Below are 16,366 nucleotides of genomic sequence, written 5' to 3' on the forward strand. Positions count from 1 at the left end.
AAATTCTCCAGTCTTTAGTTGTTAAGTTTTCATGATGATTTGATGGTAGGTGTATTTAAGCGTTTAGCCATTTCGTCCCATTTGTGATTATGCGGGGAGTAGACAAATGTAATAGTAGTGAGGTCTAGCTTGAGGAGCGATCAAGACAAAAAAAAAAGATAAGTTATCTTGCTTATCTTCTGTCATTCTATAAGTATAATTTACTTGGAAGCTCCAGTAGCATTATTGCTGTCTCTTGACTGACACCTTGGCTTGTTCGCGGTGCAGCGCGGTGTTTGATAATGTGGCGCAGGCTGTGGCTGTGTTGAGACCTCAAGCCTCAACTCAGACGCGTCGCGCGTTCAGGCTTTCAATGAAGCCAATCTCAACACACTCACAGCCCACCATGCCACCCCGAAAAAGAAGTGCGCCTACCGCCGACGCTTCAGAGGAAGCTGTTCCCAAGCGAAGATCTCTTCGGCAAGCTGCCAAAGGAAATCCCGAGCCTGAAGCGCCTCCCTCGGCCAAAGCAAGCCCGCCAAAGAAGGCTGCCAAGGTAGCCAATGCAAAGAAACAAGAGAAGCCCAAAGCACCGGCAAAGCCGTCGAAGACTGAGGAGCCAGATGCATCAAAGGTGAAGAAGGCAGACAAGAAAAAGGAGCCTGCTCAGTCCAGCTCTCGTGGTGTCTCCGAAGATCCAGATATCGACTCTATCCCGACGGTGAACCCTGATGCCCCGAAACACGATGGGCAATGGTACTGGCTTATGAAAGCTGAGCCCGAGACTCGCATTGAGAATGGTGTTGATGTCAAGTTTTCCATTGATGACTTGAAGGCAAAGACAGAGCCTGAGGGCTGGGATGGTATGTTCTCCAACGGGCAAGAGAGATCTTAGTGACTGACTTTGATATAGGCATTCGAGCATACGCTGGTATGAACTCATGCTCGGTGGATGATCTGAGATGAGACTGACCTTTCGCAGCTCGGAACAACATGAGAAACATGAACGCCGGTGATCTCGCCTTCTTCTACGCCAGCAACTGCAAAGAACCCGGCATCGTCGGCATAATGGAAATCGTTAAAGAATTCTCCGAAGACAGCAAGTTCCCCATCCTCATCACCCTTATAACCTGCAACTAACATCACCAGGATCCGCTCGTCGACCAGGCGCACCATACTATGATCCCAAATCCACCAAAGAGAAGCCCATCTGGGACCTGGTCCACGTCGAGTTCAGAAAGAAGTTTGCTGTGCCGATTGGTCTGAAGGAACTTCGTGAGCTGGGCAAGCCTGGTGGTCCTCTTGAGTTGATGCAGTTGCTTAAACAGTCGAGGTTGAGCGTGAGTAAGGTTAGTGGCGAGGAGTGGAGGTTTTTGTGTGAGCTTGCGGATAGCAAGGCGAAAGATGCTGGGTTGAAGCATGATGAGGATGAGAAGTGATGTTGTTGTGCGTGGATGGTCAGCACCAGCACCACGAGCAGTTTGGAGGAGTGCGGCTTGGAATGGGAATGTTTGTGCCGCGATTACTCCGTAAATGACGACTAATTAATATAGTGTCATACTATAGCCTAAATCATAGCAAGTGACTACCAGTAAATAAGAGCCTCTGTGATATCGCGCCCTGCAAGACACGCCGCTTTACGCAAAGATCTCACCATACTGACACACAGGCTAATAAGGAAATTGCAGCAACGTATCCACGATTACGTTTCTAAATCCCGCGTGTGTACTGAGTTTAGTTAAGTTTAAAGAAAAGATTGCATTCGTCGTCACCCCTAACCTATCTAGTAACTCGGATACTCCACTTAGAAGTCGGATGCAAAGCGTCTGCATTCTGCTCTACACGCATACCGGTGGGCAGGTTACCCTTCACTGCATCCTGGATTACTTCACCGCCAGTCCTCATAGCCTGGATGATGCCAGCCGCAGGCATGGGAACGCCGACCTTGTGCAGCATGTCTGTTTGCTCCGCAATAGCGTCGATGCGGCTCTGAAGCCCGTCCGAGATTTCCTGCTGCTTCTATTATGAGGAAGAAGTGAATGTTAGTGGTGTTCATTAAGGTAGAGGCTCTGTTAGTGTAAGAAGGTACAAGTGCTCACCTGGGCAACAAGCTCATTTATAGCCTTATGCGCAGCATCTGTGAAGCTGTTGAGCTGATCGCGCTTGGGAGCGATCTCTTCAGCAGTCTTTGTCACTTTGCTTAGTTCCGTGAGAAGATCGAGGCCCGGGTTGACGTATTGGGCGTGCACAGTGGTATACATCTGGCATATCATCTGGAGAAGATCAAAATACGCTTTGATCTGCAGGGTTGAGATGTAGATGGTCTCAATATCGAGATCATTTAGCTTCAGCAAACCCCTCTGAGAAGCCTCCTGACCAATGGCAGTGGCATCAGTGTCGAAGTTCTTTACCTTGGTCTCAATGATGACCTTGACCATGGTAGAAAGAGCATTAAAGAAGGTAGTCAGCTTGCTGATCTGAACTTTGAGCTCGACAAGAATCGCGATGCATTCAATCAAGATCTCCTTGACACGCTCAAGGGCTGCGCCAGCAATCTCGATGCCCTTGAGCTTAGTCTGAATACCAGTCAACCTCTTCTGAACCTCCGCGGCAGCTTCGACAGCCTTGGTGTAGTTGGCCTGGGCGGTCTCAAGGGCCTTTTGGTTGAGGGCAAGCTTCTCAGTAGCAGTGCTCAGGGCGGCAGTGACGGCACTGTTGTCCTTCTTATCCACAGAGATGTTATTCATCTTGGGTGCGTTAGAGGAGGAGCCAGGAAACGACTTCGCTGTAGCCTCAAGTTTGGTGACAGTGAGCTTCGCCTTGGTAATGGCATCTTGCCACCTCTTGATAGAAGCTGGATCCGTCTTTGCCGAGCTAAGCTTCTGCTGGTTGGCGACCTCCTTCTTGATCTCCTCCACGATAGCAATACTAGCGTCAAAAGCAGTGGCAAGCTCCGTGCTGGGTTGACCTACCTTACTGCCGGAGAGGGCAATACCCCCGACTGGTCAAAGTTCAAGGACCAGGCTTCGAAACAAGGATCCGGTACCGAGGGCCTTACTTGGCTCCTCAGCAACCTCCAGATGCAACAGAAGTCTGCAAAGCTAGGCGCTAGTGAACCTCCGGCCGGAAGCCATAGTCTAAGATAGGCTAGACTAGGCCTAGCAAACTCCATAGCCAGCCAGCCACATGGACTCTGTTGCTAAGATCTGTGTGGTGATATAAGCTCTTATCCACATGTCTCAACTGTAAATAATACATGTGTAGGGTGTGAATGTTATAGTGGTAGAAGGCGCAAGACATGATGTTTAGCAAGTAGGAGGGAGAAATGAGATGACGCATCGGGAGACAGATAAACAGGCAGATCATGCTAGGACGAGGAATAGCCTGGTCGATTACATTGAACTCTATTACATCTAGCTCAGTAGCCAATGAAAAAAAGGAACTTTAATAGAGTTCGTTTTTAATGTGAGACACAGTAATACCATCAGCTTAACCAAGGAGCTGACCCCGGCCGGCAGCACGCTACATTTGGTTCGTATGAGGTAGAACAACTTTGGTCAACTTGATATCACATCCAATAGCTCAGGTCTGGGTCACGGTCGGCTCCTTGGCAGCACGGGGTTACTGAACCCAGCATCCAGGTGTTCACTGTGGCTGGCTGACCGGAAGGAATACCTAAGAATGTTGATGAATCAGCCGATTACCTTTAGACTCCACGAATGTATGCCTCCTTGTTCGGAAGAGTGCTGTGTAGAATCGCAGCTGGGCCAGTCACTCTATTAATCGTGATACTCTCAGGCCATCGAGCTCAGTCATGGCCCAGAACTATTACCACTCGAGCCAGGCTGTATTTTTCAGCTCCGCCGGTCCCAGACGCTTATGCCCGTTTAGAAATTGTGGGGGTGCCACGAAGGGTAGTATCGGCGTTTATGTACAGAATGCCACTAAATGGGTTCAGAGTTGAAAGGAGAAATACCAGCCTGTTTTTAAAACGATATTCTTAAAATTATATATCAACACCATGATATTAATATGTGTTAAATGCTGTTCTAAAAACAGTTGCAAGAGTTGGTAAATGAAATATCAGAGTCAGCTGCTTGATTTACTATAGTAAGTAATACTTAAAATACTGTAACTACTCGGGTATGTATAACCTCCATGCATACAGCTGCTCCGATGTTGAACTACTTCCCATCTCAACACTTATACGATTTGATGAATCAATTCTTCTATGCGCTCCAAGGGTCTAAAATCCATTGTTGGAAAATGCTGGGTCGTTGTTGCTGACGGGCGTAAATTTAAGCTTCTCGAGTACGCTTTCGGCCTCTTGAAGCTTTTCCTTTGCACCCTCAATCGACTTTCGAAGAGCCTCAAGATCTGCAGCGTCGACTCGCACTTCTTGACGGCCCTGTGGCTGGAAACCCTGTTGAGAATAAATTAGCCACCATATTGCATCATAATTGACACGCTCGGACATTCAACTGTACCTTATTGGAATCGGGTTGGAGTCCGCTCTGCTGAAAGCCTCCTTGCTGGAAACCTCCTTGCTGGAAGCCTTCCTGTTGGAAGCCTCCCTGCGAAAACGATTCACCAGTTTTATCTGGTTGAAACCCGGTTTGGCCCTCCATTTTGAGTTGTAAAGTAATGATAAGAAGGGTGCACAGGACGATACGATAGAAATACAAAGTATGTGGATGTGGATTGATCTGAGTGAATGATTGTGAGTTGGTGGTTGAAACAAAACTTGAGTTACAAAGCCCCCTTATATAACAAATTGCCTCAGTTTACTGATCTCAAGCTTTCGGCAACGCACGTGAATCGTGTATTAACATGATGCTGCAAACAAATTGCAACCCATAAATAAGACCGCTCAAAACTAAGAGGGTTTATTCGCAGTAGCTAGCTGGTCGACGAATTGAGACCCCTTCATCAGAGCTGTGGCTTATTGTGGCTGGCTAGGGAATAGCGTTGGTTCAGGTCAGCCAGCCCCGAACTTACTGTTTCGGCTATTATTGCTCCCATGATGCACCGCTACAGTCCGAGACATACAACGGAACAGTAATATGTTTCTTGTGCATTCTTGGGTGTTCTAGGCCGTAGTGGAGTTCACTAATGCAAGTCGATATCACATACCTTTGTGCATCCGACTGGCTGTGCGACTTCTGACTCTAAATGATTAATCTTAGTATAAGAAAGAATTACTATATCCGATACAGCCAACCTATTGGTTAAACAGTAAGACTTCATCTAGTAATACAGAGAGTATAAGACCGGTAGCAAATCAGACTAAAGACTAAGGTAATAAAACATCAGAGAAATTAGAAACTGATTACATAATATCAAGGTCGCCTGCACTATTAGCTAGTATTTTATAAGCTGAACTAGAAAGATTCAGTTATGGGAAGGTTTTAATAAAACAGGCATGTAGAAATTCAACAAGCCTTATACATTTATGTCCTCTGTCATTTATAATCTAAAATAAACCTTCTTTAAGCTTTAGCAATATATATTCCATTATTTAGAGATTTTCATCTCCCCTCGTAATTCAACCAACCATAGCAAGTCCAAATTCGACTCGAAGTATGCATGTTTTAGAACTACCATTCAGCTCGCCACTTGCAAGTCTAGGTTAGCCGCCATCGAGAAGGCTAGCTGATTATACAGGAATCTTTTATATCACACCGAACACCAGAGACAAGCTTCTCAGCCATCTACATACTTAGCCTATTTCCCTTTGATTTCAAAATAAGAATAAGGAATGTAAAGCCGCAATAACAGGCTCAGCTGAGCCTTCTCCTATGTTCTACCTTACCCTTTGATGCGTCACATACCTGGCAAAAGCTCTATAGCCGCTTGTGGCTTGCTGAGGCTACTGTAGACCCTCACTTTAGACTGGTAAATAACCACAACTGGCCGTAGTGGCTTGCGTGGATACTGTTGCTTTACACCACTATCACACAGAGAATGACTTACCAAGATATGCGAAGGTGGCCAAAGGTCAGGCCATACTCTCTGCCGTGAGGCTACAGCAGATGTAGTCAAGCGGCGATCCGGGTTAGGCAGCTACTTCAGTGGTTGATGCAGGTGGGAACTAAAAACACTGGAAGCAGAAAAAGATCACAATTTGCCGTCTTGACCTTGTCTAAAACACCAGTACTAAAGGGCAATCATCAGAAACTAATTACGTCACTGGGACCTGACTAATCACCGTCAAGCATTTTCGCTCCATTTTCGTCCTCCCACAGCCGTCAAGAGCTGGAAGAATGTTGCAAATTACTGACGCGCTCTTGCTGCACCTGCACTCTCCAGAGTCTTAGCTAACAGCTAGTTGTTTATGAATTTCTGAGCACGACACATAAATATTTAGGCAAGTAATTCCTACCCAGGTCTGATTATCTTGTAGATATAGGCTTAAGTATTATTCCATGTCGCTCTAATATTTCCCGAACTGCCCCAAGTATTACTATCTACACTTCCCCCCTCACCAGGACAAGAGCTTTTCATGATGTTCAGGAAAAGCGCGTCCAAGAATCCCGGTGCATCCGAGATGACGGACTGGTTGTGGTCGGTTGAGAATTTCCAAATCCCCAGCCCCCTCAGAGACTGTTCAGTCCATGTTCTTATAAACAAAGGAAAGGTAATTTCCGCCTTTCTCATGGATGGAGGTGACACCGCAGACTCTACCCGGCTAGGCGAGACTATAATAGAAAGGCTTGAGGTCATTGACAAAGAGCTTAGTCTCGACGGCAAACCCCTCAAGCTCAATGCCTGAGTTGTAACCCATTGGGATGCCGATCACTACAAAGGCGTGTTCGAATTGTTGATCGATGAGAATTCGTCATTTCTTAATCGGTTTGATACAGCAAACATCGCTTTGTACTTCGGCCATGAGCCCAGTAATAATCAGATGCAAACCATCGGAAATCATTTCACTCTGATAAAGCCCGTAACGGGTAGAAAGCTCATTGGTTTGGACCTTTTCTCTGGGATCGACTCTTCACCGCCAAAGGAAACGACAAAGAACTATCTATTTCCTAGACAAGACTCGGCCTCGCTTCTGCGTGTATGCTGCCAGTGGAGTAGGGGTCAATAGTACGCAACAAATATTCGGTCAAGGGATAAAGGGCCCGACAAGAATGAAAGCTCAATTCTCTCTATCCTGTAGTGGCCAGAGACTGGACGTTGCTCCTATTTCACAGGAGGCGATGGTAACGCAGAGCTCGCAGTCGGGGGCATTCTGTCGTTTATCAGAGACAAGTGTGATATCACGAAACTCCCAGAGGGTAGCGGATTCAATGTAATGAAGATGGACCATCACGGCTCCTCGGCCGAAACCTTCTTCAAGAAAATAGGGGTCGCCAGAGTGTCTCTCGAAGAACTTCCCATGACTCAATTCAGGCCACGCAATATTATCGTCACTCCCGGCAGTCGTCATGGGCACCCGAGTAAGTGGTATCCATATCTGTTCTGTTCATTCAATAACTTCAATTGACACTATGCAGCTTAAGACGCTATTCAATTCCTCAAATACCTCATCAAGCCCGTCATTAACCGGGGTGACAATGACTCTGACCCAATGAAGCCAGTAGGTCGATTGTTTGGTACCAAAACTCCGTATTGGGCTGTCAAATCGAGCCCGGGTAAGAAAGACATCAATTTCAAGCATCATGAAAATACGTCTATTATTCGATCAAAGGAACTCATTAGATTCATTGGAAAGGGCCATTTCGATGCGGGTACCGGGAACTCCACGGAGGCCATTTCCCAGGTGTTCACAAGCGAGATCCTCTGGATTCTGGACTATTGGGCCGGTCAAATTGAAATTGAATTAGATATGCTGGTGAGGGTATTTCTAATCAAACTAGCCAGGAAAGACTGACACGTTAGAAACAATAGCTCCAGCAGACGCCGCCGAAGCCGGAGTCAAAGAAAATTGGCCAAGAACTCAAAGAAGAAACAGAGGAGATTAGGATCTCTTTGCTGGACTATCTAGTCGCTGATTTTGAAAACAGAAGGAATATTCAGTTCATGGGCCGAGAGTCATGGAACGAACTATCTGCGCAAACCATACAGGAGAGTCTCCTGGGCGTTGTTCCCCCCAAAACGGCTTATTTCCTTATCCGTTTCACATTCATCGACGGAACGCCGCGCACAGTTTGCTGGGTTGATCAATTGGAAACTGGGGTCCTCATAAACTCAATCCGTATCTTGTGGAAGCCAGTATTGATAGTCAACCGGATTTGTTTGCCTAAAACAGCGACGACAGTGAGATTGATGAGGAAGGCGACGAGGATGAAGATAACGGAGAAGACAATGAGGAGGAAATTGGTGAGGGGGTATGTGAACTTCTCCGGGAAAGGCATGAGCCTCGTTCTTATGTCTAACGGCTAAACAGCATTCTCGAGCCTTGGGCCGGTGTTATATGTGCTTGTCTGCCATGCCTAAAGCCCATTTTCACGCGCTGGTTTCCGACTGCGAAGGCAAGGTCATGGTTCAGTGGGTCAGAAAAGCAAGCAACACCGTCTAGTGTTCAGGTGTCTTTTAGGACAGTTTAGAGGAGCATTATAAACGAGGCATTGATAATGAAAGAAAACAACAGATTTATGCATGGGTGTCTGAATAATATTCCTAAAGAAGCCAATACTAGCGTTTCTTATCACATAATTGACTGTCGCAAGTCCTTGACAATGTGAACGGCCAATTCACTGAGCCTGATTTAAACGTTTAATCTGGAAAGGAGTTGACATACCTACTAGGGACAGCTAATACACTGTCTAATACTTACCGGGGCCATAACACTTAAGTATATACTAAATTAAAAATATAAATATATTTATTTACAATTATAAATCAACTTACTATAATAAATATAAACTTAGGATATAGGATCTTTAGTGTTGTATAATATCTTAAGTATGTCACTATGCTAACCCTAGTAAGAGTCCCTGTTCTAACATAACTTCAAGCCATGATACTGGCCTTCTCTCACTACGTAGAATCCATACTTTTTCGACGAGTTCGATGCTTTTCTCGTAGGTGTGGATCTTAGTAAAAGAGACTAAGCGTGCGCTGGCTTGCCGGACTACTGCCCTTTGCTTCTCGTACTGTGGCGGTAGCTCGGAACCGGCAATGAGAAGCATTGGGCCTAGAGTGTTGATTAGAGGGTCATTCGCTGGAATGCTCTCTATCAGTTCGATTACTTCCAAGACTTTGTTGAAGAAGATTATGTCGTTGACCGCATCAAGCTCATCACAGACGCGCTGCGCTTGATAGAGTATTATATCACCAAGATTTCGATAGCATTCAGCCAGTCGTGTGAGATAAATGGAATTGCCGGCGTCTCTTGGACTGCAGTCAAGTAATTCTCGTCTCAGATTATTGGTCGTCTCTTGGGAGAACTCTCTTGACTCAACGACTCGACGGAAGTAGTGGCCGATCTTTGTCAAGACAGGGAAAAGCGAAGAGGCTATTCCAACGACAGGATGGCAAGGAGACTTGGGGGGCCTTTTGGCGATGAATGCGGCCATAGAATCGACACTTTGCTGATGCTGGCTCTGATGTGCCAAAGGAAGTAGGTATGATGAGAAGAAGCTGCAGTACAGGTGGAGCCCAGCGATGTAGAATGAGAATTCGTCTTGGGGCTCGCCACGCGAGAAAGCCGGAACAATACTGGAGGCACCAAGGAGGAACTCCTTACCATACTCAGTATCTGAAGAATCCAGCCATGCTGACGAGACGCAAAGAATGAGCGAAGTGAGCATCAGAGTATGCATGAGTGGCCCTGGATTTGTTTTAGACTGAATGCGTTTAATCTCCCATTGAAGCGAGACAATGGCAAGATTCCTCTCTTGCAAGGCTATTGCCGATCCAGAAGAGTCTGCGGAGAATCCGCTGCGGTGGGCGTAAGACACGCTCTGTACGGCGTGACGCAAGGCTCGAGATCGCTGGAGCAGGCGTTTCAAAGGGTATGACAAGGGGTTGGCTGGCGGAGGGAGCATTGCCATAAGCAGGCAAGCGTTAGTGTACCAATGCCTGAGTATATCATCCTCCGAGGCCGGGCCAGGGCCCGGAGCGATACCTCCCGAGAACGCCCAGGGTCGCTCAATCTGCCAAATGTCGATGCTGAAGTTGCCTGTACAAGGCTCCCCTCTGAGTGTGCAACGAGAGCAAACAGGCTTCCTCTCGTCACATTTGACTTTGCGACGCTTGCACTGCTCGCAGCCTGTTCGCTGCTTGAGCGTCCTGGTCCGCATTAGGATCTTGGCTCGTTGAACTTGGGAACAACGTTGTGACACAGATTGTTTGTGGCTAGCGGATTATCCAATTCACAGGAGTGCTGACTATATGCTTTACTGAGCGCTTTGCCTACGGCCTCGAAGCTTGCGCGATTGAGTGACGTAAGGTAGGTCTTTCAGTAGAAGGTTGTGAATTATTATGGGACGACAGATGATTAATTGCAAGGGATTAAATGCGTGAGGAGCGAGGGCACCAGAAAGCCGGACAGTGATAAGAACTAGCTCCACCTGACTAGCGCCATCAGGTGGCCGACCTACAGTATCTGTTTTGTGAGGCAACTTCACACTGTGCTAACCAAAGATGGCAAGCAAATGTGAATCCGGGAGTGGTTAAGTTAGTAGTGAGAAGAAAGCGACTCCATTATCCGCGTGCGATAATCAATTGAATTAAATCAACAGAGATAGGAACACGGCAAAGACAGTCACACCAAAGTAGGAATATATAGGAAAGTCAATATCCTGAAAGGCTAGAATCTATCTAGGAGCTATCTTGCACAAAAGACCAGCTTGTGTAGGCGAGTGTCAAAGAACCACCGTCGACATGAATTTCCGATGCCCATGAGTAGACCAGTAAATACCCACAATGATCCCCCATATGCCAAACACAACAACTGCATAGTTCATAGTATCCCCAGTTACTGGTAGAGTAATTGGAAAGATGGAAATCACACTGATAAAGATTCCCCACAGCACAGTCAGCACATTAATTGAGTATCCGATAAATGGGACCCTTCCAACATCAAAGTATCTCGTCGGCAGTCTAGCTCGGCCGCGACAGAGTAGAACCACGATAGGTGTAGTAAATACTAGCTGATATGCGATCGTGACACTGGATGCAATGGCGTTCCATGCCAAATCGCCTGCGAGATAAAGCAGACCCAGAAGTATAGTGACCACAAATGAAGCAACAAAAGAACGTATCGGGACTTTGAAATCTTGGTTTATATGAGAAAAATAATTAGAAAAGGGGACTCCCTGTTGCCGCGCCATGGCCCAGATGAGGCGTGATGAGCCCGTCAGGATCTGTGAGGCAACAAAAATAGCGAGCAGGGTCATGATGGTTGTCGCCACAGCTAGTCCAGCGCCGAACCCGATAGAGTCGGTGTAGAGCTCTAGATAGACTTGTCCCAGAGACAAGTCCACCAAGTCCGAGAAATCGCCCATCTTGAAGACAAGAAAGATGGCGAATCCGAATGACATGAGAGTCGAAATAGCAACCGAGGTAGTCAGGACTAGAGGGATAGTTCTTTTTGGATCATGGGTCTCTTCCGAAAGATGCACTACCGCATCAAGGCCGGTGGCGGCGTATGTAGTCTGAGTAAGCGATATCAGGAAGGCCATACCAGAATCTTTCCATCCCGAGCTGTTAATAAACTTGGTAAAGACGTACTGGGCCGATTGATGTTGGAAATCGGATGCCCAGACAGCAATGGTGATGACTAAAAATACCATGAGACATACAAGTGAGGCTATGTTGAAGGCTGAATAGTACTTGGGAAACACATTGATGGGTATGTCGAGTAGGCACATAGCGCAGTAAACAAGAAAGACCTGATAACGGGGCCACTCATACCCATTGAGGATAGTCACAAGGGCCGTGACGGTCTGCGCGCCAGCGAAATTTGCCGAAGCGCCAGCTGTTAGGTAGGCCAGAATATTCATCCATCCAGTCAAATAGCTGAAGAGACCAGAGCTGGTGGGACTCATCAACTGAGTGATCCAAAACTGAGAACCTCCTGCGTGCGGCCAGGCTGAAGCCAGCTCAGAGAGGGACATGGCGGTCATGAATTGGAAGAAGCCCACCAGAAGAGCGCCATAGATCATGGCAACAGGTCCGCCAATATAGACGAACGTGCCGGCTATGACGAGGTAGTTGGACCAAGAGGCCATGACGGAGAGCTGGTAGCCCAGTAAAGACCAGAACGAGAACCGCTTCTCGAGGGTGACTTGGACGCTGTCGCTGATTTCCTTGGAGCAAGCATGGCTCTCGATGCTCATACGCTTCACGTTATCGATATCTTTGTTGCCCCCTTCTGACAAGCTCGGTAATTTTGGTCCGACATTTGGGGATGCGCCGTGATCGAAAGATATTGGCTGAGACATGAAGTGCGGTTCGTAGATGCGAGCGAGATGTTGACGGGATGCCAGAAATTGGTTGTATGGGTATCATTGAACAAGGTGACGAGTACGCTGGTTTGATATGGAAGTGGGAGAAATTCAACTCTATATAAACTGTAAAGAACTTGAGCCTCATATAGGTTTTGCTATTATAATACGGGATCTGACGAGGGGACAGGAACGGTTGACTGATAAGAAAGACACAAGATCATTGCCCGAGGCAAACAATGTGCCAGCCAAGGGGGGATCGGTTACCCCGGAATCCCCAGATTCCCAATCACGGCCCATTTCCTGGGGGTGGGGGTTGGGTAGATTGACTAAAGGAGCGCTATGGGTATGTATAGGAGGCTAGAAGCCACGCTATGTCTAGGGTGGGTCACCTCGCACTCTGGCCTAGTTGGGTTAAGCTCAAGATAAGGATGGGACTACATTGACATCTCACTACTGTTGTAATGGTCCGTAGGAACCCGTCTCATGACTAGCCTGCAGAGCCTGTTGCTCTCAATGCATCCGTGCGCACAATATCCAGGTAAAAACAAAGAATCCAACCCATTTAGCCATAAGACTAGGAATCAAATATTCGATTACTAGCTAAGTTTTCTAGAAGACCTCCAGTCACCACCCAGACTGTGCTTTCTCAGTCACTGAACAGACAAACAGGCCAAGACATGTCAATTGAAATTGCCACTACTAGTTCCGTTGATGCGATTGTCGGGCCTTCTTGGCCTTTGCAGCAGTTCGTGGCCAGTCATCGAAGAATCGACCATACATGTAGGGACGGTAATCAACGTCGGTAGCTAGCTGGACCTGTCTGCACACCTTGGTGTTCATGATGAAGCCAGACGAATACGCCGAAGTGATCTGGCGAACAGGTACAGTGTGTAGGGGATCATCGTCAGTTCCTTTGAGGAATATTTCGGTCTTGTTCACATCGGCGTCCTGATGCATGTAGGTCCTCTGAGTCACTTGGAATTCAATAAGGACCGGTGCGTGCTGAAGTCCACCGGCAGCATTGATTCCCGTCTTGAGCTCATAGAAGGTAGAGGTTGTAGGCTCTGGGGACGAGAAGAACTCTGGAGCCTTGAGGACGGTCTCAAGTCGCATCTCGGCGCCCTTACGCTGAGCCATGACGATTGCTTTCAGGCCATTGCCCATCAGATGCACCTCGCCAAGTTTCTTAGGCATGGACCAGGCCTCACGGCCCGTAGCCATTGACTGGTCTCGAGTAACGAAGACGGAAAGCGAGTAGCTGCCGGGACGGCCTTCGTACAGGACGTCGATGGCGACAACGCCAGCTTCCTCGTCTTCGCCGGTCCGTTCGCCATCGATCTCCTCACAGTTGGTGCAAGCATAGAAGCTTCCTGTGGGAGGAGATGGGATCTCAAAGCAGGGTGGGACCACTGAGCGAGCGAATTCCTCTGTCGTTACAAAGGCCGCACCTACAGCGTGAACATTGGAGTTGACCTTTGTATAGAAGGAATCATAGGCCTCGACCTCCTCAGCAGTTTTGACGTAACCCATCGTGAGGTTGAATCGGTAACGGAAGGGAGCAATTTTAAGTAGGGTGACTATAGGTGATTGGAAAGTATCTTGATGCATGAAAAAGGTGATTATCTCCGTGTGAAGAAGCAGCTAGATCCGTATTTAACCTTGAACCACAGCGAAGGAAGGAATGGTGATGCTTTTCTCTCCCATTCCAATTTGAACTACGCAAACAGATAGCACTTGGTTGATGTTCTTCGCATCCCGCGGACTACGCGGGATGCGAGAAATTACCATACATCTGCGGAACACACTTCTGAGAAGTGGCTATTTCTAGCTATCAAGTCTCTTTACACCTGCTGTTATTGGAGTTATTCACAAAAGGTCGGGTTTTCTGAATAAGAATGCGGGGTGGTTCGCTGTTTGGGATCTCTTTACCTGTTTCAGTAAGGTGTTTGGTAACTTAACTTGGACGAAAGCGGTCGAAGTCCGAGTCAAACTTAACAAAGATCGGTACCCCTAATAAATGAACGAGGATCTAGTGCGGTATACGGAGCAAAGGAAGACCCGGTTAAGCTTTTGAGAATTCTTCACGTCGGCTCTGATTGCCGCTCCACTATATTATTTTTACACGTTTATTTGTCCAAAAGCATCTACCCAGGTATTCAACCATAACAATTGTTATTTCCGCCTCACCCCTAGCATCACTGGAAGCCTCCTATTTAATAAGAAATTTCCAAAAGTCGCTTTTGGCAACAATCACTACTTCTGATCTAGGGCCGCATGTCTGCACCTTTGTGCTGCAGGTTGCCGGTCAAGTCTTTCTAATCTTTGGAGCGAGTGTCTGCATAGATGAATTTACGTTTATATATAATCAAACTAGGCATATAGTAGGTTTCAAACTCAGAAACTGGGTGATTTATTCATTGCCAATAGCTAAATACATGGGGTTCGGGGCTAAGATTCTACTGAGGAGTCTGCAGGCGCTGCACCAACATGGGCTTCTCGTCCTCTTCCTCGTCCTTCATTTGAGTCCACTGGATACCGACTTTGAACTTTCGCAGATCGTCGTAATGGCGCCCAACGAGGTAAGGTAGGTAGGCATCCGTAGCTCCCAGATCGTAGTCGGCAACGACGTTATAGTCGGACCGGCCGGAGCAGTAAATGAACTCACTGATGGCCTTGATGGGGATGCTGTGCAGTGGATCTGACGATGTGCCGCGGATGGTAACCCTGCCTGTCCCCTTTGACCAACGGGTATCGTGTTCAACGACCTTGAGCTGGTTCACTTTGGGTGCCCACTGAAGACCCCTGCCCATAGAATGGGGGTAAGCCTTGATCTCATAGGCTGTGTTCTCGCGGATACGGGGAGGCTGGTCATCCCCAAACTCTCCTTGCAGTTCGATCAGCCGCACACCGTAACGCTCGGCAACGGCGTAGCGGTAATTGCCGGACCTCCAGATCTTGCAAGTTCCAGTCTTCTTGACCTCACCCCAGACCTCGCGTCCCCAGGTCACCGGCATGTCACCACTGACGATGAGCTCAAGCAGGTATGTGCCAGGGCGGCCGTTGAACTTGACGTCGATGGATACCATGGCACAATCGAATTCACCGCAGAGCTTGCTCTCGAACGTACCGACGCTGATGTGGCCGGTCGGGGTATCGCCAGCCTCGAAATTGGGAGGCAGGACTGACTGGATGAATTCAGGCGTTGTCTCAAAATCTGTGACAATGAGCTCTTGAGAGAAGCTAGGATTGGATGAGAGGTCCTGGAAAGCCTGGACCTCCTCAGGGGTTGCGACGAAAGACATGATGATGGATCAAAATGTGATGAAGTAGGGATGGAAGTTTGGTGCACGGCAAGTCAGTTCACATGTACAAGTGCCGTATCTTGGGCAAACTTATACCCAAGCTGATCCTGCTCATTCTTGAAGTATAGCCATAGCCACCGCACATATTCCCAATCAAGATAAGACCAGCAATAACTCACATTCGCACATGTGCTCAATTCAGATAAGCTCAATAATAACTAGCTTTCGCACGTGTTCCCAATTAAGAAAAGCTCAAGCTTCGCACATGTTCCCAATCAAGGTAAGCTCGATTTGAGTACGTACAGTATGAGGGGCTGACGAAAAGCCAAACAGTAGATTCATGGTTTCTGTTCTTTGGGGCGAGACCACGCGACCTATCTAACATCAGGTATACAGGGTACCTTTCTTACATACAAGCGTGCTGAGAATGTCGACAATACAACCCCCCCGGACCGAGACCCTTGCAATCTCGACCTTCTCCTCACTCTTCTCATACTAAAACTGGCCTGGGCGTAATGTGCAGCTCAAGTCTCACCCGGCAACTATCCCACTCTGGGGTAATCTAAACTGCCTCTCAAAATCCCTGGTGCGGAGTGGTGACTGAGATACCACGACAATCCCATGTGACGTGGCCATGCTTCTGATCTCGCTGAGACTGGAATTTCTATTTGACACTGCGCC

The 16,366-nt window shown here is 47.5% G+C and overlaps 7 protein-coding genes across 7 annotated transcripts; 2 read left to right on the forward strand and 5 right to left on the reverse strand.

Annotated features, from left to right (window-relative positions):
• The first annotated feature begins 368 nt into the window (after positions 1-368).
• Positions 369-1,565, forward strand: FOBCDRAFT_222204 (PUA-like domain-containing protein). The gene is made up of 4 exons (XM_059609601.1): positions 369-842; positions 893-910; positions 962-1,078; positions 1,129-1,565. The coding sequence occupies exons 1-4, from the start codon at positions 386-388 to the stop codon at positions 1,416-1,418; spliced, it is 882 nt and encodes a 293-aa protein (XP_059467130.1). The 5' UTR covers positions 369-385; the 3' UTR covers positions 1,419-1,565.
• A 193-nt stretch (positions 1,566-1,758) lies between these two features.
• On the reverse strand, positions 1,759-4,684 carry FOBCDRAFT_318921 (uncharacterized protein; the record flags this gene model as incomplete). Its single annotated transcript, XM_059612020.1, has 5 exons — positions 4,467-4,684; positions 4,295-4,402; positions 3,038-3,080; positions 2,079-2,980; positions 1,759-1,998 (listed from the first exon to the last, which is right to left on the reverse strand). The coding sequence occupies exons 1-5, from the start codon at positions 4,605-4,607 to the stop codon at positions 1,759-1,761; spliced, it is 1,434 nt and encodes a 477-aa protein (XP_059467131.1). The 5' UTR covers positions 4,608-4,684.
• Positions 4,685-6,886: 2,202 nt separating this feature from the next.
• On the forward strand, positions 6,887-8,370 carry FOBCDRAFT_200911 (uncharacterized protein; the record flags this gene model as incomplete). The annotated part of the gene is made up of 4 exons (XM_059608986.1): positions 6,887-7,042; positions 7,145-7,424; positions 7,488-7,825; positions 7,876-8,370. The coding sequence occupies 4 exons, from the start codon at positions 6,887-6,889 to the stop codon at positions 8,368-8,370; spliced, it is 1,269 nt and encodes a 422-aa protein (XP_059467132.1).
• Positions 8,371-8,681: 311 nt separating this feature from the next.
• Positions 8,682-10,424, reverse strand: FOBCDRAFT_260285 (fungal-specific transcription factor domain-containing protein; the record flags this gene model as incomplete). Its single annotated transcript, XM_059611259.1, has 4 exons — positions 8,911-10,424; positions 8,839-8,868; positions 8,765-8,789; positions 8,682-8,708 (listed from the first exon to the last, which is right to left on the reverse strand). Exons 1-4 carry the CDS (start codon positions 10,230-10,232, stop codon positions 8,682-8,684), a joined length of 1,404 nt encoding a protein of 467 aa, XP_059464777.1. The 5' UTR covers positions 10,233-10,424.
• Positions 10,425-10,796: 372 nt separating this feature from the next.
• On the reverse strand, positions 10,797-12,272 carry FOBCDRAFT_132548 (amino acid/polyamine transporter I; the record flags this gene model as incomplete). Its single annotated transcript, XM_054704377.2, has 1 exon — positions 10,797-12,272. One exon carries the CDS (start codon positions 12,270-12,272, stop codon positions 10,797-10,799), a length of 1,476 nt encoding a protein of 491 aa, XP_054560352.2.
• Positions 12,273-13,082: 810 nt separating this feature from the next.
• On the reverse strand, positions 13,083-13,913 carry FOBCDRAFT_200914 (acetoacetate decarboxylase-domain-containing protein; the record flags this gene model as incomplete). Its single annotated transcript, XM_054704378.1, has 1 exon — positions 13,083-13,913. The coding sequence occupies one exon, from the start codon at positions 13,911-13,913 to the stop codon at positions 13,083-13,085; it is 831 nt and encodes a 276-aa protein (XP_054560353.1).
• Positions 13,914-14,839: 926 nt separating this feature from the next.
• On the reverse strand, positions 14,840-15,685 carry FOBCDRAFT_273363 (uncharacterized protein; the record flags this gene model as incomplete). Its single annotated transcript, XM_054704379.1, has 1 exon — positions 14,840-15,685. The coding sequence occupies one exon, from the start codon at positions 15,683-15,685 to the stop codon at positions 14,840-14,842; it is 846 nt and encodes a 281-aa protein (XP_054560354.1).
• Positions 15,686-16,366: the final 681 nt, after the last annotated feature.

The sequence above is a fragment of the Fusarium oxysporum genome, chromosome IV (assembly GCF_013085055.1).
Source record: "Fusarium oxysporum Fo47 chromosome IV, complete sequence".
NCBI lineage: Eukaryota > Fungi > Ascomycota > Sordariomycetes > Hypocreales > Nectriaceae > Fusarium > Fusarium oxysporum.

Excerpts from the sequence above, each read along its gene's own strand:
- FOBCDRAFT_222204 (XM_059609601.1), top strand. The coding sequence starts at position 386 with ATGCCACCCCGAAAAAGAAGTGCGCCTACCGCCGACGCTTCAGAGGAA. Across the intron at positions 1,079-1,128 it reads TAAAGAATTCTCCGAAGACA|GATCCGCTCGTCGACCAGGC; the intron begins GCAAGTTCCCCA and ends TAACATCACCAG.